This window comes from Cyprinus carpio, chromosome B6, assembly GCF_018340385.1.
Source record: "Cyprinus carpio isolate SPL01 chromosome B6, ASM1834038v1, whole genome shotgun sequence".
In the NCBI taxonomy this organism is placed as follows: domain Eukaryota; kingdom Metazoa; phylum Chordata; class Actinopteri; order Cypriniformes; family Cyprinidae; genus Cyprinus; species Cyprinus carpio.
Genome location: NC_056602.1, coordinates 21746449 through 21769087, shown reverse-complemented (window position 1 = coordinate 21769087; position 22639 = coordinate 21746449). Strand labels below are relative to the sequence as shown.

Below are 22639 nucleotides of genomic sequence, written 5' to 3'. Positions count from 1 at the left end.
TTCTTTAAAACAAACAACCAATTTAACATTGCATTTTCTATTTTAACATTTGTCATTTTGCAAACAATTTCTCAAAAAATGGTATCTGCATAATTCACAAAAATCCTTTACTAGTAAAAAAAATAAAATAATTAAACACAAACATATTAAATAAATTTAAAGGTCTGTTTATAATCAAGTGAGAGAAAAGTAGTAACAGACATGTTTCATTAGTGTCAACTCCTGAGCCAAATTCTGTTTGGAACTTCATGAAGAGGTTTAGTTTTTTTTTTTATATAGTTTTAATAAAATCGAAAGGGCTGGTTGAAGAAGAAATCAGATGACTTCTATCATAGTCGGGTCCCACTCGTATCCTAAAATGAGAAGTTTAAAATCATGTATATAACTCAAGCATACTGTATATTCCAGAATAATTCCATGTACTGTATACTGTTTGAGAATGAAATGTTAGTAAATACATATATTGGTGAACCTACCATAGCATTCTCGTAGCTATGGAGGATCTCAGCTCCCCGATGTTTGAGACAGTACAGAACTGCATCATGCACAGTAGCAAAGACACGTCCTTCAGTGATGACATCAGAGAAGAAGCCACCACGTTCAAGCTGTTCCACCACCAGTGCTGGGTGAAAACAAAGCATAGCCCAGAAGTTATTTTCCAATCATTCACTAAATGAGAAATTCTGAAACAGTTTACTGTACACTTACCTTGACAGCCTGCCAAGTAGATATCCACGCCAATCTCGCTAAAATCGTGGAATATCTACAGTGAGAGATGGTGATGAAATCACGGTTGCAATGTACAGTCACTTTTCTCTGTGGGACTTTTGAATCACTACTTACATTCCTTAATGTCTTAATGGCAACTATATCAATAAAGTTAGCAGTAGAGAAATCCAAGATGATGGAATGGATGTCCCAGGTCCACTTCCCCAGGGATCCCAGAGAAACCCTCTCCAGGTCCCGGCTTAAAGTGTCCTCGCTGCTGGAGTCCAGAGTGGTGGTGTCCCCATCATGTAGATCTGACACTGACCCCAGGGTGGTGGTTTCAGGGTCAGTGCCCTTAAGGTACATCCAGGTGTGATGAACATCAGATGTCCTCACTGTCTCAGGTATTACAAACACTGTACTGTTTTCCCGTTCTCTCCAGCCAAGCTCTACCTCTCTGTGTATGTCTCCATTCGTTTCCTTCAACTGCCCTGCTTCCTCTTCCACTGAAAATACAGCTCTTTTGGATCGCTGAGAGGCTTCCTTGAAAGCTCTTTTCTGTAAAGGAAATATGCAGTTATGATAAGTTGGTGTGATACTATAATATACACAGCACATATACTGTATAATAAATACCAATATGATTTCATTAAAGCTCATTAGAATGCATTATGGGACCACCTTTTCCACAAAGGTGAAGCTGCCTTATAATTTGAACAAAATGAGGTATCTGATCTCTGTAGGCAGCTCACTAGGTTTTTGGAACAAAGCATAATAGTACAGGATTGGGACTAGCTCATGATAATGGAGCAGTAATATCTGAATATTCTATAGCATATATGCTTCATATTAATATAGCAATATTATATAGCATATAATAACCATGAAAACTATTAGCAGAGATCATCTACCTGTCTTTTAGCCTCTCTTTGGGCTCTTCGCTCTGCTCGCCTCTCTCTCCGTCTCTGCTTGGCCTCCTGCCTACGCTTATAGATGAGCATTTTCCCGATGTCCAGGCCACTCTTTGCATAAACAACGGCAATTGATATGCATTAGCAAAAATAATATAGGTAGAAAGTGGTTCTCAACTAAAAGCCCCCTTTGTCCACAACAATATTTAAAGGTCTCCTGGCCATAGTTTTGTTTTCAAAACTTATTTTAATCTATGGCAACTCATTTCTGTAAATAAAAAATATATAAATAAATCAATTAATGAATATAATAATAATAATAATAATAATTTTAAAAAAAATTTACTTTGGCATTCCAGTCCGTTTACATTTCAGAAATCCCGAAGTTTTATTTTTTTACTCACAATTTGTACATGACAAAATATTTTAGAGCGAGACACAACTAGTAAAATGTATATTCATAAAAATGCCCATGGTATGTTAACATTTTATTCATTTACATGATTTTTATAGAAAAATTCTAGAAAACATACTTGTATAATTGACTACCTCATATATCCAGGTTTTTCAACCTTCAAGTGAAGTTTCTTCAAAGGAAACAAACCATTTTAAGGGGTAATTTAAAAAATATATTATTATTATTTAAAATTGTTTTAGTTTAGTTTAATACTTGTTTTGTCTTATTATAAATAACTTTATTAACTAAGTCACCTTTTGAATGGAACGCACCTTTGTGGGCCCCCTGCCCCTGACTGAAAACCACTGTTATAAGACATTCCAGCGTACTGAAAATATATACTTTATGGTAACCAAGTTCAAATGTAAAATATTTACCTTTTTTTTAAGGGCTTCAAGATAAAGTTCAGCATTAGCGAAATACATGGTGGCGGAAGAGCGAAATATGGTGATACCTGGTACCTCCCTCACCTGCAAAACACAAAGCACATTTCTGATAGATCTGCTTAGGTAGATAGATTGATTACAAAAGGGATATGGGGTAATGAAGGCTAGTTTGCTTTTAAAACTGTCCTGGAGTTAGATTGGTAATTGCTAATTGAGTTTAAATAAACATAACTAATTATTATGCAAATCATTAAAAATGGTGCACAGTTCAACATTCCAGTGCAGTCCTTTCTGCTAAATGGATAAATATCCATGTAAAACTCACCTCCTTGTGTGTCTCCATATCTAGATACAGCTCAGTGCCAGGGAGGTGTCCCAGCAGTGAGTAACTGGGCCTGAGAGACAGAAAGAAGTCATGCGATAAGGTCAGACATGATGCAGTAAGAGAATAGAGCAGATGACAGTAGTGAGAAACACTGCCGAAAGATTAGAAATAGGGAAAGACTCCAACCGTTGAGTTCTGAAGATAACAGTGAGCAGAGCAAAACCCATTGAGGCACCCAGACCCATATCCAAATTAAAGAGCACAGTGGATACATACGTCACCAACCATATCAACTACAAACACAGAAACAGAGCACAGAAAATGAATAAGTACACTAACAAACCAGCAATCGTGGAAACTATCAACAGAATTAAATATTAGTGATGCTTGACTATGCGAAAGTCATCAGCACAATGCCTGTTCTATTTTTTTTTTATCACATTATGGGGTTTTTTCAGACATGTTATGATCCTCCAGGCAAAGTTTGATGACTTGGAACTATCTTCAAGACTATAACGCTGCAAGTCAAGTTATGCTCCGAAGTTTAATTCTTTGTGTAAAAGGTTTGGATGACTACCACTAAATACTTGAAGCTGAAAAAATACCTTTTATGACTTCAGCATAACTTACCAGATCAATCTTGCTACTACGCCATAGTGTGACTATGTCGTAGTACTGCTTGAACATTCCCTTCAGATTCACAAATACAATGGCAGCAAGAACTGCCTAGACAGACACACAAAGAATGTAAATTGTAGCCACACTTTATTCATGGCTCATACCAAAATAATGAATCTAAATAAAGCACAAATAGATTTGCAATCTGACTAACAGACCTCACAGAGGTTTGCTGGCACATACCTTGGGCAGCTCTTGAAAAAGTGAGCCTAACTTTAGTACCGTCACCAGTACAATTACACCAGACACTACTCCAGCAATCTAAAACAACACAATGTCATGAACAAACAGATGTATAAACGAATGCATTCATAGAGATGCATTTAAAGTGCATTTGTCTTGCCTGTGTCTTGCCTCCTGTGCTTTCTTGAATGAGACTGCGAGACATTGAAGAACAAACTGAAAAACACTGGAAAAATCCTCCAAATGTATTACTGAGACCCAAAGCCACCAGCTCCTACAACACAGTGAGAGAAAGACAGAGATCAGCTATGCAGTGACATTATCTGTTTATCCATGTGTGTTATTCTGATTTACCCACCTGGTTGCTGTCTACTTTGTAACCATGTTTGAGAGCGAAGGTTTTGCCCAAAGAAATAGAAATTGCATAACCAACAATGGCCATGGCAAAAGCATCCAAAACCACCTCAGAAAAGACACTGGCGTTTGGAATGCTGGGAGGCTGAAGTCTGAGAAAACACATTGGAATTATCACGATAATGCATGTTTAAAAAAATATCATGGTCATAGAACCATTTCTGCAATATTTTATGATATATAACTTGATTTGAAGAAAATTTGACTAGTGGTGCTTGTCATGACATTGCCTTCCCAAGCACCATTAAAAAAGTACTTTTTATCAAAACAACATGTTTTAGATGTGAAAACTCACCCACTTGGGATCTCACCAACGACTGATATCTTATAGGTTTTGCTCAGCCGAGTGTAGAATGATATTACTGTCGCCACTACAATCTAGCATGGAAACATACACATTTCATGAGCTAAGGATAAAATTATGTTAATAATTCCTGTGTAGTGAATGAGAAGCCAGACTAGTTGCAATTAGTTATTGCTAGCAGATGTGATGCAAACACTATAATGAAGAGAGTTGAAATGCTGACTACACAGATTAATAACAGAGAGGGCATTAAGGACATCCACTACTGATAGATACAGAGTTACTAAATAGTAAAGATTTAATGAATCCTATAAAACAAAAATAGAACAATTTATGGATAGGACTGAATCAAACAATGAAAAAGAAAAGGTCATTTCTCATTGATTACGTACAGTGCACAGCTCCACTGGAATAGGCACCAGTAGTTTTTGCCTGAGCGCAGTGTTAAGCTCTTTGGCAGTGATGAGAACCACAATGGAGACAACACTGGCTAGCAGAGTTGGGAGATGAGTCTCTGGCAGCAGCATAAACAAGTCTGCTAAAGTCTGCACAGAGAAATTGCAGAGAATTAATATTTAACATCTGTATGCATTGAAGCATGCACATCCAATGCATGAATTTGATTGTACTCACATAGACAATAGACAGCGGTCCACTGAAGCGCTTCGGTGAGACTCCAAGGATGTACTTTAACTGGGCTACTACAGCATGAGCAGAGGCAGCTGTGGTATAACCTCTGACCAAGGGCTCTGAGAGATATGTACCAACAAACCCAAACTGCACCAAGCCTAATACAACCTATGAGTAAGAATACAAGATTGTATTTAACTGAGACAATAAATTGAGACATTGTAATTCATGTTATTTAAATGGACCTCTGTATACAGTATAATGTTGTGGATTGAGGTATATACATTTTTGTGTGTAAGCATCAGTCTGTTTTTATCACCTGAATAAGTCCTCCCAGTACAGTGGCAGCAGCAGCAACCTGCACTCTGTAGAAGTCTCTAGATATGATATCCACCTCCTCAGTCACATTAGTGCCATTGTAAATAAGGAAATCTGAATCGGGGGCAAGTCTCTCCGTCACACTGCCAATCATAATACTGAGGATGGTAAATGTGCCTATGTGAACACAAACACATAAACACAAGTCAAAGCATTATGAACATCAAAAATAGAAAACTTTACAATTTATTAAACTAAATGTATACAGAAAACAATGCATCTTGACTAAATTAAATCAACTGAGGTTAATAAGTTTCAGCAGTGTTCAAAGATAAATCATCTCACCTATAGATATGTGTCTGGAGGTCCCAAAAATAAAATAAATTAACGGAGGATAGAGGGATGTGTAGAGTCCAAATACTGGAGGCAACGAGGCTAGCAAAGCATAGGCCATTCCTATAACACACAAACACAATATTTTAAACACCCACAAAATAAGATTATACTATAGGTCATTAAGAAGTACAGAAACACGCTTTCACCTTGTGGAAGGTGCATGATGCCCACACTAATGCCAGAGATAAGGTCTGGCATGCCATAATCCCAGATGGAGTAGCGGGGCAACCAGGACAGAACAGGCAAGAAACCAACTATGCTACGTTTCAGTCTAGGTGTAGAACAGCTGGTATAGAAAAATAGGAAAAATAAACATAGATTGAAATTGGTGTCAATGCTGCATAATTTCTTTCAAACAAACCTTTGCTTTAATGGCTGTATCCTACCTGAGTGATTTCTTCAGCCGGTGAGAGATGGGAAGGTTGATCTGGGAAGGGTCCATTCTCTGAGATCGCTCTTTCAGCCTCTGTTCATCTATAATCTCTCTCTGTACATAATACTCTGTATGTCCTGAGTCCATTTTCTCTATTTTGTTGTATATAGCTACTATGAATAGTCTTTGTCAAGACTTAATTACAAACCACAAAATTACACTGACCTCAGTCTCGATAAAACTTCACAAGACTTTCTGCATGCCATCTATGATTTACCTCTAAACCTGTGAGGGTTATTTAAAAGGGAACATAACGGGGTTAGTTTGTATTAAAAAGAGGCTGTGCTTTCTAACAATAATTAACTTAAGAACAAGTAATAGCATATAATCATTAAAAAAGATATGTACAATTTCGGAAAAGTTAAATAAGTAAAATAAGCAAACAAAATTATTGCCAATGTGCATGTCATTATAAGAAAATAATAAATTCTATCTTTCAACTGAGAGTTCTATCTTCAACTTTTTCAACTGTCTTATTTTAGTGCAAATGCTGACTCAGACTTTCCTCTCTTGTTCATTAGTCTCTAGTTTGTAAAACTGATGAACTGCAATGGAAAGTTTTTTTGTTACGGTAGAATTTTCCATTGTGTTGTGCTGCATATTATGAATTGATGACTTGAAAAAAATGATAGGAAGAGATGTTTTGACGTCATTCATCCTGTAACTTTGCAACACATGCAGAGGTCCATAAACGGGCTTAAAATGGGATTGGTTTGTGGGGGGGGGGGGGGGGGGTTTTTCTGTACCATTTACACTTATGTTCATATTTTTATAATTACAAATAAACATTGGGGAGCTAGGAGCTACAACAAGAAATCAGTTTGTTTGGAGTTATCATAGTTTGGGTCAGGGGAAATTTGTACACACACACACACACACACACAAACTCTTTAAAAGTCTTATAAGTCTTAATAAATAAATATATAAATAAATGTCACATGTTGGAATAAACATGGCACATTGTAGAGTTGTGTTGTGTAAAATGTGTTTTATATTGTGCAATATTAAGAAATAATAATTAAATCTCATAGTTCTGCTTCATCAATAAAATTATAATACTTATATTCAGAAAAAGCTATAACTGGAACAAATGCATACACATAGATCATAGATTGTGTAATCACTTTAAGAGCATGATAGTGTGAAATTTGACCTCAGCTCTCGTGTACTGAGGGCCTTTCCCCGATTTCATGCCAGAAATACCAAAACATAAGCATTGCAAAGACACTAAGCAAAATGACAATAGATATACATCAAAAAAAACTTCTAGACATGCTGTAATATCAAGGAATGTTCAGTGTTCAAGAATACTTGTTGAATGTTTTTCTTGTTTCCCCCCTTCGGTAGTTTGACAAATCATGGTCTATAATTAGCACTGTTGCTTAGCTGGAATGGGCATAGAAGGTTGAGCATGCTCCCTCTCCCTGTGTTTACTGTCAGGCACAAGGCAGCCAGCGTGTTTGTGTCTAGTGTGGGTAATGGACGAATTGTTGCCTGAAGGCAGACACCACAGGAAGCCAGAGATCTGGTATGATTCACTGATGCATGTGCTAACATAATGAAATAGACTTAGCTTGTTGCCAGTAATGTGACTGATACTTGCCTTCTTTTGACATGTCGGAGCATTGACCTTTTTAGCACTGACCCTTAGAGCAAGATAAAATTATTGGTGCATCAAAATAATCTCAATATGAATCTGTGGACTTTCTGTTAAAGGGTGCACCCATAGGAAAAATGTATTGCTCAGTGGTTGCTTTTCCTAAGCTCAGGAGACTTAAATGAGATTCTCATATATCTCTCATTTTAGTATCAACAGCATTTCAGATGTTTCTCCTAAAATTCCTTGGGAGAAATGGAAGTAGACATAAATGACACATGAGAAATATTTGAGAAAAAAAGAGTCAAAGCAGAGAGTGTGGTGGAAGAAACAGAATATCTCATTATTGTCTTGTTGCAATCTCTATCAAGACTCCATTATAGGAATAATTTATTGCTCAGTGGTTGCTCTTTCTAACCTCAGGAGACTTAGTTGTTATTCGCATGTATTTTAGTCTCAACAGTGTCTCAGATGTTTCTCCTAAAAATCCTTAGGAGAAATAAAAGTAGACACAACTGAGACATAAGAAATTTCTGAAAGAAAGGAATCCAAAATGACAATGGGAGAGAAACATGTGAGAAACATGGGAGATCTCTTTACTATCTCGCTGTAATCTCTTGCAAGACTCCATTATAAAAATGTTTTACTGCTCAGAGGTTGCTATTGCTTTTTTTATTGCAATGGTGTTTTTCAAATTTAATGGTCAGGACAGAAGGAGTAGAGACGGGAAACAATTGGGCAGGTGAGAATTGAACAGGAGCAGGAAAGTACCTTTAATTGGGATTCGAACACATGTTGTCTGAGGTGCAGTTGTGCTTCACATCGATATGCTGCCCACAAGGCTATGGCTTTGTCTTAAGATGTCTTCAGTTTTATTTTAGGAGAAAGGTTAAACTTTTACTAATATTGTAAATACTAAAACTAAAATTTATATAGCATTGGACATTTCAGATTATCAAGGGTTACTAGTTTAAATGTTTAAATTTATCTTCAGTGTCCAGCATTGTATACACCATATTTTCCAAACACACTAGAAAGGATTTACAAGTGCAAGATGTTTAGTATAAGAGCAATATCTCTTTTCTTTAACATATGTAACACTAGTGGTCCCAGTGTTTTTTTTTTGTTGTTTTTTTTTTTTTGCTTTGTTTTGTTTAGTATTAAAATTTTGCCTTGTGCAGCCCATTTTTGCAGGTATGAAATATAGGTTATGGTTTCCTCTGTTAAATCACTGTGCAATAAAACACTGTCTACATAAAACAACTTCAAATATGACAATGCATGCATTATCTTTGATTAAAATGGTGTTGATAAATGACATTGAAGTTAACCAGAGGGAAGAAAAATAAAATAAAAAGAGATCTCTTTACCATTTCAAATATTTCTCCTAGACAGAAATGAGGTTACCTTAAGACTGAATGGAAACTTTTGCTTGAGTCTCCTGCTTCTCAAACTTGTCTCCTGAGACAAAAACTCTAATATGCTCACAATGGTCTTCTTTAAAGCTTTAGAAGAGATCTCAACAACTTTACACACTGCTCAAATGCCTCAATATGAGCTCAAAAAAATTCTTCCATATACGTAATATGTATTACTATTAAAATTAGTCAACTAATAATCAAGACTGAGTCATAAGCCATTTATGTGCCTTTCAGCAAAGAAAGCTCCAGGGTTATATTTATATTTGTACATCAGTTTTGATTAAGGCATCCGGTACATTACTATTTCCAACAACAAATTATGTGCCTATAAGTACTTAAACATTGTCCTATAAAAACATTATCCTTATTTCTGCATAATTTCTCTCTCAATACAGCCTTTAACTCTGAATTTATGATTTCCCGCCTTCATTTAGTGCCTTTCAAGTACTTGACTTGATGCACACTTTGTAAAGTGGTTGAGATCTCTTCTAAAGCATTACAGGAGACAAATATGAGACCTCCAAATTATTTAGCTAAAAAGAAAAATCTAAGCACAGTGCATGATGTTCTTGAGATCTCTAATCTAAACATTTGAGGGGACAAATGTAAGAGATCCAGAGTCTCTAGCTAAGTTTAAATATCTGAGCACAGTGTGATGTTGTTGAGATCTATTCTAAAGCTTTAAAGAGACAAGTTTGAGAATCAGGAGACTCAAGCAAAAATCTCCAAAAATCTTAAAGTAACCTCATTTCTGTCTAGGAGAAATATTTTAGATGTTAAAGAGATCTCACTTCTTTCCTATGGGCACTAGTATGTTGCTGCCAGGTTTCATTTAGCTGCACTGGCTAATAATTATTTTATTTTTTATATCTCTTCAGATACAACTTTTGAAGGACCTCCAGGATGTATTTAGGTTAACGGTAACACTTCTCTAGTTATAAGTTATCCAGAGACAAAAAAAAAAACAACAAACAAAAACAAAACAAAATGGATTTGAGAGCCAAGCATGGTTTGACGCTGTTGGAACAGCTAAATCGAATGCGGGGTGCTGAACAGTTAACAGATGTGGTTCTAGTCGCTGAAGGTGTTAGCTTCCCATGCCACCGTGCGGTGCTTTCCGCCTTCAGTCCCTACTTCCGTGTAATGTTCACCTGTGGCCTACGTGAGTGCACCAACCGTCAGGTGGTGTTAAGAGACATGCCGGCCCCAAGCCTGGCCCTTCTGCTGGAATACATGTACAGCTCCAATCTTCCACTCACCGCAGCCAATGTGCAGGGAATCTCTGTTGCCGCTTTTCTTCTACAGATGGATGATGTTTTCAGTCGTTGTCATATCTACATGATCGACAACATGGATGCTTCCAATTGCCTTGGCATCTATTATTACGCCCGTGATCTAGGGGCGGAAGAGTTGGCCGACCAGGCTCAGCGCTATCTGCGACAGCACTTCACTGAAGTGTGCCTTGGGGAGGAAGTGCTGGAGTTGGAGGCACACCAGTTAGGGGCATTATTGGGCTCAGACGATCTCAATGTTTCACGGGAAGAGAGCATTTTGGATGTGGTGATGCGCTGGGTGAAGTACTGTCCAGGGGCTATAGGCTCAGAGGAAGAGAACCGGGCCAGGCACCTTCCAGAACTCTTAAAGAAGGTACGTCTTCCACTGGTGGGTGCAGATTACTTGAAGGGCACTTTGAAACGGAACACGGCACTTCTAGCTGATGCCGAATGTCTTCAGATAATAGAAGAGGCAGTTCAAGCAGCGAGCTTGGATTTAGATGGTCCACCCCGTCGACTGAAGTTGCGCTATGGCATGGAGACCACAGACCTCCTGCTCTGCATTGGTAATGATGGCGGAGGCATTCGCTCACGTTATGGAAGCTACACAGAGCGTAGCTTCTGTTATGCTCCCAAAACAGGAAGGACCCTTTTCATCACCTCCCCAAGATATGGTGATGCACTTGGATATGTCTTTGCTGGGGTGGTGACTGAGAGGAATGACATTATTGTTGCAGGAGAGCTGGGAGCAAGAAGGATGTCAAGACAGAAAGACAGAAATGTCGAGATTTTCATGTGAGGCTTTGGCAGGAGAAAATTAAAATAATATAAGATATGTTTTCAACATTATACATATGCAGCCAAAAAGATATCTTTTCAACATTATATAAATGCAGCCAAACCTTAAACTATTAGAGCACCTAAAATTAAGATTAGAATTTAAAATTTAAATGAGATAAAATCTACCACATTTTCACAGACAGTAAAACGCACAGTTCAAGAATCTAATATTTGCTATGTCCCTTTCAGGTACAACAAGGAGGCTCAAGGATCCTGGAAACACTTGAGCTCAGCAGAGTATCGTGATTCTTACGCATTGGGCTCTTTGGGAGAAAACCTCTACCTGATTGGGGGTCAAATGAAGCTGAAGAACCAGTTCCTCATCACCAACAGTGTTGAGCGCTGGTCTCTACAGGGTGGACCATGGCGTAGCGCTGCTCCTCTGCCCATGCCACTGGCCTATCACAGCGTAGTTCGGATGAAGGGCCGCCTGTATGTGCTCGGTGGACGGACGCCACAGGTAATATAGAAAAATAGTGCAAATTTGTCATCTTTATGGTACAATCTGCAAATATATATTACACAAGAAGAGTCATGAGAATGTAACATTGATGGTGCAAACGAAATAAGTTACTATAATTTGGAAAATAAAAACAAGTGGGTATCATAGTAACTGTCTGTTTATTGCCTTCTCTCTTTCCCTCTAATGCACCTGTCCTGCCATGTCTCATGAACGACAGTCATACCGCACAGATGACGAGCCTGACCGTATGAGTAATCGCCTGCTTGAGTATGACCCAGAAACCAACAAATGGAGTGAACTTGGCCCTATGAAATATTCAAAATACCGTTGCAGTGCAGTCACACTCAATGGGGAAATCTATGTACTGGGTGAGTGTTAACAGGATGAGTACAATGTAATAACTTATTCTAAATAAAGGATCATTTTTTTGTGATTGTGGGTTTATATTTCCATACAGTGAGACATGTGGATTAACTTAATACTGCTCAACACAAGAAGCTTATGAAAGTAGTTATCATTACAATGGTTCACTAACTTTCATGAAAGCATAATCTCACCCATGTGACCCTGATGTCATTTTCAGAATGTTGCTTGTTTCAGTTTTTCATTTGTTGATTCACCTTAAGGGGGAAAAAGTAATAAAAACAACTTAGGCATTGCCCATGAATGAATTTCAGTGTCTCCTCCTGCAGGTGGTATTGGGTGTGAAGGTGTGGATCGTGGCCAATCACGTCACTGCCTTCATGTATTGGAGATCTACAACCCTGATGGGGATTTCTGGAGGGATGGTCCTCCTTTACCTTGGCCTCTCCTATCACTTCGCAGCAATGCATCAAATGCTGGTGTTGTTGATGGAAAACTTTATGTCTGTGGATACTACAAAGGAGCAGGTAAAATATGTATTGTAATATCAGTATCAGTTCATTTACTTCAGCCTTCAACCTGATGTTAAATTCATGCAATCACAAAATGCAATACAACACTCATTTACAACATTTAATTAAACATGTACTCCATTCTTTTCGAAGATCGTCATGATACCATCACTAAAGACATCCTGCAGTTGGATCCCTGGGAAAATGTATGGACTGTGGTGGCAAAGCAGGCTCTGATGCATGACAGTTATGATGTGTGCTTGGTGGCAAATCTGAATCCTCGTGGACTCATGCCCCCTCCTGCTGACTTGGTAGAGGAATGACAACACTATCTATCCAACAGTGATTTCTCATTTTAAAAAGTATGCATTTTTTCATTTACAAGGGAACTGAAAACTGTAGATATAGGGAGAGGAAGGCTTTCATAAATAGTTATGAAACAATTTTAATTTACACTGCTGCAAGAGCATTAATTATATTATAGATTATAACAATGATATGTTTTAAATTTGTGGATTTCAGATATTACCAATAGCTGAGGTATATAGTATGAGTTACGTTACGTGTTGGATTTGAGATATTCACATCATTTACAGCTTAGATTAAGTAACACTCCAAGAAGCAGTTAAATATGATGCTAAAATATGATGTTACTTTAATAGCAAAGTAAATATGTATTGCACAATATAGTACATGCACTGTAACTTTAAGCAGTCAATGCAATTTATTAAACATGTTAATTTGTAAAACTTAACAATGGCTAAATCTATGTCAAGTTCCAACTGCAAACAAAGTTGAATATATTTTAAAACTATTTTATACCTGTTGATGTTACAGAAGTTCTAACTTAGAAAAAAAAAAATGAACATAAGAGATACTCTAAATAATTTCTCAAATGCAAGTGTAATCAGAATACAGTATGAAAGTATTCTGCATCTTATTCTGAGTCATTAGTGAAGTCAAAAAGCTGCCAGAGGCCACCTTCTCCTTCTATGACACTAGCTTTAGGTACAGGCACCACGTTTTCCCATTCAGACATCTTGTATTCCCCCATCATTTGGGAGCTGTCTGTGTCCTCAGACCACAAACTGAATGGGTTTAGTGGTTGTTCAGCTACACACCTACTGACTGGTTTTACGGTGGCTTGCTGCTGTAGTTTTAAGTGATTCTCTGCAACAGACTTGTTGGTCATTTTCCAGTTATCACCAAGAGAAGCCAACGGTACTCTGTCTTGTTGTTCACACTGAAGGTCTTCATTCTGCTGGCTTTCCTTTGAGAAATTTGCTCCTTTTTTTCTCACTGGCTGTCTTTGTGGGAGAACCAGGGCTCTCTTTTTCCCCCTATAATTCAGTGGTTTTTGGCGCCTCTTCGGTACCTTCAGTGGTGGCATCGCATCAGTGACAAATCGGTTCTCTCTCACATGCAGTGGTTTTTCAGGCTTCAGGTCTACATACTGTCCCCAATGGTCCTCTATGGATGCAGTGGACTGAACATCCACATGTGGGCTTGAAGGTCTGTTCTCAACTAATTGTGTGCCCCATAAACTCTGCGAAGCATCAGGGGAAACCTCCTCTGTGACTGTCTGCTGTCTTTCTTCAGGCAGAGCGTGTGCATTTCTGTTTTGTGCCTTCTGTGTTGAGAGTGGACACTGGTTCTGCTCTGCTGTTTTTCCTGAATAAATGACAGGCCTGTTGCATATCATCTTGCTCTCGTGTTGTTTTTCAGCTGATATGAAACAGAACCTCTCTAATAAACCAGGTGATGTCTGGACCTCACTGTCAATCATTCTAGCAGAGCCAGGTCCTGTCATCGGCTTGTGAATAGAAATCAAAGTACTAAGCTGAGACAGAATTTTTCCCAGCATGCCCTGCTCCTTGCTCTGCTCTGCTTTCAGATGTTCCAGATCCTGTTGGAGGTTAAGCATGCCTGAGCTCAACTCTTCTGCAGCCAAACTGCTCTATTTAATAGAAAATAAATGCGGCTTTCTTACCAATGCCAAAATAGAATACATTATTGAAAGCTGTTATACAGTATGTGCAGTCCTTACCTTGGCATCCCTGTCTCCCATATCTATTTGTGTTTGGCTCTGCAGAGTCTCAAGCTGACATGTTATACCTTCTTTCACACTGTTTAAATAACCTTCAACTGTAATAGACAACGTAATGTCGTAGGTTATAAATAAATAACATTTACAACATTTAAAATTATTTTTAAAATTTGTATCTGATCAAAAAGTATCTTTAAATATATGATATCTGTGGAATTTAGGATGCCAGCATGGGCTAACTGTTAAGAACCATCTGCATACAGTTAAAAGAATAAACAAAACATAGGAACAAAAACATACTTGTTTTAGAAAAAGTATCCAATTTCTCCATTACAAGTTTGGTTATGTCATTACTTCCATCAATGCGATTTAACAAAGTCTCTCTGGTCTAAAAGGGAAGAGGTAAGTCAATTATAGTATTGAAACCATGACTCTGTGCAATATAAACATTCTGAATGTGTTAGACACATATGTGTGCCCTACAATGCTTACATTTTCCAGAGATTCCTGCAGTTGTAGAATTCCATGAGTGAGAATTTCCCTAAAAAGGGAAAAGGTTATATTAAACAACATATGTCGGGACAGAACCAAACTATGTGAAAAATTTCAAAAGGAAACTAGAATAGAATAGTTTTTCATTGCATAAGGATTAAGAATAGGCTGATTACCTTTCATAATTTTCTTTAGCTTTTCTCTTCTCCTCCTCAAATTTGTCCAACATGCCGACAAATTTGCTACTAGTGAAGTTTGAGATTTTGCCATCACCACCAAACAAAAACGGCTTAGAACTATAACTGCTGGACACCATCATTCCCTTCATCTGTAGAGGATTTAGACAATTTGGAATTAATATGAAACTTCAAATATTATAACATTGTACAGACATGTTCACAACATCACTTTAATTTTTATTTATTAAAGTTTGTTGTTCACGAAAAAAAACAAAACAATCAAGTACATGTTCATTTTATTATACCAGATAAAACATGGCATCTTCTACAGACCAAATAAATAGAGAGTTTAGGCCTGAAATATTCACCTCCTGTGAGGTAGTATGCTGAGAACCTCTGCTCTGTCCACTCATCTCCTGAGTAAACCCTTGTGAATTGTCCGGCCACATCTGAGAGCCCAACAGAAACTGGGAGTCACTCAGGCTGGAGTAGTCACTGGTTCCCGGACCCTTAGCAGTTTTTATCCCTCTATAACAAACAGAGCGCAGAATACACATAAACATAAACATATTTCAAAGTGATTAATTGGGTAAGTGTAAATAAAAGTAAATGTTAGCTGACAAATTCTCTAGTACAGAATTCAGTTATAAGACGTTACCCAGAAGTTGCGGGGATATTCAACATCTCCTTTATATTCCAGACATTGGGCTTCATATTCAGGCTTTCAGTGTCAACACATTTATTTCCACTAGAAAAAATAAACATGAAATCAAAACTACCGCAAAGGACTTGTATTTTGATTTAAACAATGACTTTTGTTTTCAAAAATATTCTAAAATTTATTTGAGCCAACATCAAATGTCAAAAATACCGGTTCACGCGCAAAGTCGACGTCTCCCGTCATTAAAGCTCAGCTAGTTTTCATGATTAATTAACTTTAGCGAGAAAGCAATCGTTAGTTAATTTCAAAATAAGTGATACTTACCAGAAATTTACTTGTTCGATATACAGTAATGAGTCTGAGGCAACGTAAATAAATTCTGGCGCGCGTCGGTGCTGGCAGTGACGGTTTAATGAAGCTACGTGTATGTGACACTTTTTAACAGACCGCAGCAGTTTTCCCGCGCTACAGAATTTAAATAGTTCACGCAGCCAGGGAATATTTACACCTACAGTTCTCCATTATTTTTTAGGAACGATCGAAAGGTGGCGCTATTTAAATGCTTATAATGTGAGCGAAAATATTGTAGTTTGTATCACATTATAAAGTAATGTTTTTTATGTTTATTTCATTTTAGTTTGTATGCAATTTTTGCATACATCTATTCAGTTACTTATGAAATACAATGACATTAACGTTAATGAAATTATAATGACATTATGATGGCATTTTACAGTGTCACATGTAGCTAAATCTGCTAGTTTTGCTTGCGACATAAACAAGTTTAGTGCGGGGGTAGTTTAGGGTTACTGATAGTCGTCCAATCGCTCTACTGCAACAACATCCTCCAGTTTACAGCATAAACCGAGTCGTTGCTGTGAGAGCTAATAAACTGTATCCTAGCAACCAAAACCACCAAAGTAATGTGTTCATAATAAAAGTCACATGTAAAGCAGCTCATTCCGATACTGCATCTCACATATGTCCGTTCATTTAACCATGAAAATACACCGATATGTTTTTGAGTAGAAACTATTTTAATGCCACGAGACATAAAATCTCTTATCTTCCAACGATATTAACTTCTGAGATCTGTTTCTTACTATAGTTACTCAAATATAATTCGCATCACAACCTGAGCGTAAATTAACAACAGAAATTATATAATAAAAGCTGTCTAATAAGCTACAACGCTGAAAGACTTGTATTTTGGCAGTGCAGTTTATTAATCAGGAAGTAAAGTCACGTTGTCAACAGATTTCTGACACATTAAAACTTGCGCTACACAGGTAAGTTCACGTATTTATTATCATAAAATCTGTTATATGTCGTCGGTGAACGAAAACAGTGATGGCTTCTGTTTTAATTATAGACTGTTTTGTATCGTGGCATCCTTGTTATCCATACAGCAAGCTAAAGTGATTAGCCAGCTGCTCAGACTGTTGAAGAACTTGTTTGGTGGGGTAACGTTAGCTTGTTTGTCGTACATCATGTCTTAATATCTGGTGGTAAAATGCCATTCTTTAGAGAATATGCACCCACCGACCGATAAATAAATCTGCATTAACGATGTAGCATTAAACGCCTTGGAAGTGGCCAGTCGTGAGATTAAGAGTTGTGCATTGCCCTCAGAAAACATTGCTGGCTCACTCTTGATGTTGCCCCACCCCTACAGTTTTATTTAAATATATAAAGCAACGTTCAAATTAACAGAACGCTTATCTCTTACTGTGGCATTTTAGAACATAAACATAATGGGTTTCAGATCCGTATTGACTCCATCTAACCCACAGGAGTAATCTCATCATGAGTAGAGTCTACTACATCCTCAGTGCTGCTCTTTTTGTGTTAGAAATTCCAGAGACCAAGGTATCTCTTGCTTTTCTCTTCAGGAATCTTTTCACACAACATTCAGTATGTGAGAAGCATAACTATTGTGAATACATTGGTTACTGTAATGCTTTAAAACTGAGTTTAAGATCTCTTCCAATCTTGATGTATTTTGGATTTGCATGTGTTTCAGGCGCTGCAAGAAAACTCCAATGACTGTTGTGAAAGAATAAAGAGGATGAATGAAACCTGTGTGAATGTTACACTCTGTGATCCTGGTATGTTTCTAAAGTAATATCAGTAGTGAAATTTAAACAAAGCTGCAAATAAATGTGCCTTTTTAATACAACATGAGCAAATTAACACGAGCACATTTTGTTTCTGTGTAATGTTATATGTAATTGGCATGCATTTGAGATAAATTATATATTTTGTAACCTTGAATCCTCCTCTAGGGCTCCTTCAAGTTCAGGAGAACAGTACAACATTTTGTGTGTCATGTGACTCAACAGAGCTGGGCAATTCAACTTTACTTAACAATAGTAAGTGCTGTCACATTAAAGAACATCTCTATATTTTAGAAGATTACTTGTGATGTATTTTTTTTATAAGCAAACACACTTTATGCACATGCATGCAACATCCCTCTATCTTGCTTAATTGAAATTTAACTGTTTGTTTTCAACTCTTCCTCTAGCAAGGACTAGTCACAATCTAGTACCTGTAATCCCAGTGATTGGTAAGTTATAAGAACCATTGTTTAATGCTAGTTATGTAGACAGCCCATGAAAACAGCTTTCAAATCTTTGCACTCAGAAATCTCGTCTTCTGTGTATTGTGTCTGTAATGGCAGGTGGTCCAGGTGTAGCCGCTTCTGTCCTTCTAGGAACTCTACTGATCAGCCTGGGTCTCATCCTCTCGGTTGCATCTTTCTTTTACCTTAAGCGTTCCAGCCGCCTCCCTGGTGTCTTCTACAGGCGCAATAAGGGTAAAAAAAAGTCTTAAAAGCCATAAATATGTAAATCAGTTAAAGCTTTAGTTGACTTTGTTTACCCAACTGTGTTGGATATTTTAAGTATGCATGTATGTCTGTATTATTATTGGTAGTGTTTTGGAGTGTTTTTGTTCAAGGTGAGTTATAGGAGGGTTGTAAAATTGTCACTTTATATTCCAGCTTTTATATTCCAACCAAGTGAGACGGTAAGACATCTATAATCAATTTGTTGTTGTTGTTGTTGTTTTGTCTAAATATTTTTTGATGTTATATAAACAAACACAGCATTGTGTGGATACCAAAGTACTAACTTGTTCATTTTTCTAACGGCTGTCATGATTCCTGAAGCTACATCTTCAGGTAGGAGAAATTTTAACTACTGTATAATCTGGATTTTAAATTTAATCAAAGTTCCAAAGTGGTGGTGCATTCTAATTCCAACTGTGCTAAATTCCAAAACATCTATTGGGAATATCTGATTATTAAAAACTTTTACTTGCTCTGTTTAATGTATACTGTAGGTTGAATGTGACCTTTATCTTTTAAATCATGTGCAGTTCGCAAGCCAAGATATGTCAGGAGGGAGAGGCCATCAGCAACATCAGCATCCAGCAGTGCTACTGTGGCAACAGGGGCAGTAACCAAGGTATACAATGTGTGACCAGCCTCCAAGGGCCAGCTATGAGCCCCCTTTAAAACATGAGTCTGTCCTATAGCACTGTTTTCTTATAGGATTTACTTCTGTGGTAAAAATTTTCCTTTGTAGACAACATGAAGAAGTTATGTCTTGATGTAGGCTTTTTCTTGGAAACCTTTTCTTTTCACTGAAGCCAGTTATTTATTTATTTATATGTTGTTCCTTTTTTTTTTTTTAAGAGACCTGGTGTTGCACTACTAGAGTATTTTTGATTGTTAAGCTATACTTCAGTCTATTAAGTTGTTTTTTCAATGAATTTTGTAATGTTTATATTTATTACCAGTATTTTTGTGTAATATTGTACTTTTGAATCTTGTGACATTGAAACTAGGATCCAAAAAAAAAAAAGACTTCCGCAGTTAGTCATATTTGCACACAACCTACTCCTCAAAGCTAATCAAAGTTAAAAAAAATAAACAAATAAATACATAAACTAACATATTAACCATTCAGTTAAAATCATTGTTTTGTACCTGTATACACAAATATTATATTTTCTATTAATTCTATACCGTTTCCACAAATTCCATTAACACTTATTAATGTCATATACGTATGCTGGAAAATACCCTGTATGAAAATACTCCTGGCTTGGGTTTCAATGTTAACAGCATATTCATGTTCTACTAAAAAGTGTGCATGAACAATGCCACATTCCTCACTATATTCAACATAAAAGATTCTGGCTTGCACCAAAGGTTTTCCAAAGGTAAATAATAATAAATTCAAATTTGCTAGGCCTTAAAGTTGCAAACTTGCTGTTAATACACAATATAGAAGTAAAGTTGTGGAAAAACTGTTGCCAAACACAGAGTTACCTACTGTATTTATCCCATCTTTCAAGAAAAAGTGCCATTAAGTGAATGTGCTAATGAATGAAGACCTATAGTCACCATTTTTGATTTTGTACATGTTATACAAAATTGGAATGTAAAATTATGAAAGAACTTTAGTAAATTGATCTCGTTTCTTGGTTGGAAAAACAAACAAACAAAAAGCTTGATATCATTGCCATGTTATAAAGAGAGTGATACACTGATATTTCTATAAAAAAGGAGTCAAAGTCAGTTACCTTTTTTACTTTATTTTGTAGTTGTTTATTGTAAATAGTGGCCTTTAAAATGCCATATCAACCCCTATGCCTATATATTTATGATTTTCTGTGTAGTTTTTAGGTTTTCTCATTTGTAATAATGGTTCTGGTTATTTAAAGGATTATGATTTTTTTTCTACACATTTTCTACTTAATTTCAGGAAGGGTATTTGAACATTGTTTTGTGAAGTTTAAAATCCTTAGTATGCTGGATTAAGTAAAAGCTAGAAATGTTTACTTAAGGTGAAGGTAAATGATGTGGTTTCGTGGGGATACATAAGTGATGCTGATTCTAGAATATAACCACTTAAATTCAACTTATTTCTCATGTCATTTTATTGGCTGTTGTGCAGCAACTGGAAAGCATGTCAGTAGATTTTGTATATGAATTATGTTTAGATGGATGTTGATGATGAACTTTTTTTGTATGTTGATGTCCTGACAGAGTGAGTATTGATCACATATTGAATCATATTTGATGAAGATTTCAGTGTTTACAGAAATAAAAGATATTTTGATTTATGAGAAACAGTTTACTTGTATTTACTTAATATCATATCCTTGCAAAATGTGTTCTAAAAGGTTATGCAAAGAGACACAGTGCATAAAATAAACAGTCCAGGTGGTGGCTGGTGTTGATCATTAAAGACTCATTTGCCATATAGAGGTTCTGGGTAACAGTAGACTACAGTAAGGTTGGGCGTGGTGGTTATAAAACTCTTTTTAGCATTTTAATTGCTGGAAAGTAGTTTCATTGCGTTATCATCTGTTGAATAATTATTAAAATGGTAAAATATTAGGTTGAGCTTGTGTCAAAAACAGTTTCAGGAAAGCACTCCTGTGAATAATCATCCGTTTACAGCTGTCTTTGGTAAACAGATGGAGGGACTTTGATCCCATTTACCTATAATATTATAAGCACTTCCTTATAAGACACAATAGTAGATCAGAATAGAGCAGGTACCATGTGACTGTCTTTCCATTAGCTCAGTCCTCTGTGATGTTTGTCATGTCTCAGTATTTAACACAAGTGCAAATAAACGCATTTCTAAGAGATTATTTAAAGCATTCAGCACAAGTGAAGTCAGAGCAACGGTTGGCACACTATAAAGTAAAAACACAAGTTACTGCACACACCCTCAGTGAAAAAACAAAACAAAAACGTGACTGTTGTTTCACATGTAAACATATCCCAATCATTTTCCTTATACCTGGCTGCTTATCTCCAAGTGAGACAGAGAGTGGTAATATATTCAATCGACAGTCATGTGACTTTGCAAATGGTTTGAATTTATGGCCGATTTCTTTAGTATTATGGTTTTGTTATGCACGTGAAATGTCTTATCAGTTCCCATAAGCATTGTGGAACCAAATAAATAACACTTACCATGCAGGCTGTTGTAGTTTGTCAAAAACATTTTTTAGAAGATTACATTTATGTTAAAGTGACCGTACACCAAAAATCATTTACTCACACTCAAAAGTTGTTCCAAACCTGTACGAGTTTCTTAGTGTTCTTGAACACAAAAGACAACTTCTGAAGAATGTTGATAACCAAACTGAATTTTTTCCACAATGTGGAAGTCAATCCTATTAAAAAAATAATATACTAAAATGTATTTGAAATACATTTATTTCATGCCAAGTATACTACAAATACATTTACATATTTATGTGCTTAATAAAAATACCCTGCACTTGTACTTTTAGTATACTTAAAGTCTGCTAAATTGGAACAACTAATTTTGTACTTAATGCACTTTAATTGTGCAGAAGTAGAGCTGAAGTATATTTGATTGTGCTAAAGTGGAACTATTGCAAGTATACTTTAGGTACACTTCAAATATCATTTTAAATTGCATTTAAAGACCAATATTATTTAAAGATCATGCAATCCTCATCAATAGTGACATTCAAATTTTAGGTTTAATATTGAGAAATGTGTGTTGAGCACAATAAGTACTCCAAATAAAGTTTAATTGTAATTTTTATATCAGTCATGAGCGATATGTCAGTAAAAAAAAACTTTTTTT

General features: G+C 36.5%; 4 protein-coding genes across 6 annotated transcripts; 2 read left to right on the top strand and 2 right to left on the bottom strand.

The window, feature by feature from the left end:
- Window positions 1–93: 93 nt before the first annotated feature.
- Window positions 94–6415, bottom strand: slc26a6l (solute carrier family 26 member 6, like). The gene is made up of 19 exons (XM_042726261.1): window positions 6097–6415; window positions 5857–5996; window positions 5660–5770; window positions 5316–5491; window positions 5000–5164; window positions 4759–4911; window positions 4358–4440; window positions 4007–4154; window positions 3809–3922; window positions 3649–3726; window positions 3418–3513; window positions 2974–3080; window positions 2788–2857; window positions 2454–2546; window positions 1620–1730; window positions 844–1266; window positions 709–763; window positions 477–622; window positions 94–353 (listed from the first exon to the last, which is right to left on the bottom strand). Exons 1-19 carry the CDS (start codon window positions 6228–6230, stop codon window positions 330–332), a joined length of 2427 nt encoding a protein of 808 aa, XP_042582195.1. The 5' UTR covers window positions 6231–6415; the 3' UTR covers window positions 94–329.
- Window positions 6416–7538: 1123 nt separating this feature from the next.
- On the top strand, window positions 7539–13300 carry kbtbd12 (kelch repeat and BTB (POZ) domain containing 12). Its single transcript, XM_042726245.1, has 6 exons — window positions 7539–7671; window positions 10040–11230; window positions 11465–11735; window positions 11956–12106; window positions 12431–12628; window positions 12767–13300. Exons 2-6 carry the CDS (start codon window positions 10149–10151, stop codon window positions 12934–12936), a joined length of 1872 nt encoding a protein of 623 aa, XP_042582179.1. The 5' UTR covers window positions 7539–7671; window positions 10040–10148; the 3' UTR covers window positions 12937–13300.
- An 18-nt stretch (window positions 13301–13318) lies between these two features.
- Window positions 13319–16586, bottom strand: LOC109054440 (interactor of HORMAD1 protein 1). Its single transcript, XM_042726246.1, has 8 exons — window positions 16317–16586; window positions 15990–16079; window positions 15700–15859; window positions 15329–15480; window positions 15153–15201; window positions 14961–15048; window positions 14661–14758; window positions 13319–14570 (listed from the first exon to the last, which is right to left on the bottom strand). The coding sequence occupies exons 2-8, from the start codon at window positions 16043–16045 to the stop codon at window positions 13551–13553; spliced, it is 1623 nt and encodes a 540-aa protein (XP_042582180.1). The 5' UTR covers window positions 16046–16079; window positions 16317–16586; the 3' UTR covers window positions 13319–13550.
- A 545-nt stretch (window positions 16587–17131) lies between these two features.
- Window positions 17132–21128, top strand: cb6h1orf159 (chromosome B6 C1orf159 homolog). 3 transcript variants are annotated; one of them, XM_042726254.1, is made up of 9 exons: window positions 17132–17281; window positions 17786–17861; window positions 18016–18100; window positions 18278–18364; window positions 18520–18561; window positions 18676–18810; window positions 18997–19019; window positions 19143–19176; window positions 19374–21128. In XM_042726254.1, the coding sequence occupies exons 2-9, from the start codon at window positions 17799–17801 to the stop codon at window positions 19475–19477; spliced, it is 573 nt and encodes a 190-aa protein (XP_042582188.1). In that variant the 5' UTR covers window positions 17132–17281; window positions 17786–17798; the 3' UTR covers window positions 19478–21128. The 3 variants fall into 3 exon arrangements, with proteins under 3 accessions (XP_042582188.1, XP_042582190.1, XP_042582189.1); XM_042726255.1 differs by lacking the exon at window positions 17132–17281 and adding an exon at window positions 17305–17455; XM_042726256.1 differs by lacking the exon at window positions 17786–17861 and having other exon boundaries at window positions 17191–17281.
- The last annotated feature ends 1511 nt before the right edge of the window (window positions 21129–22639 follow it).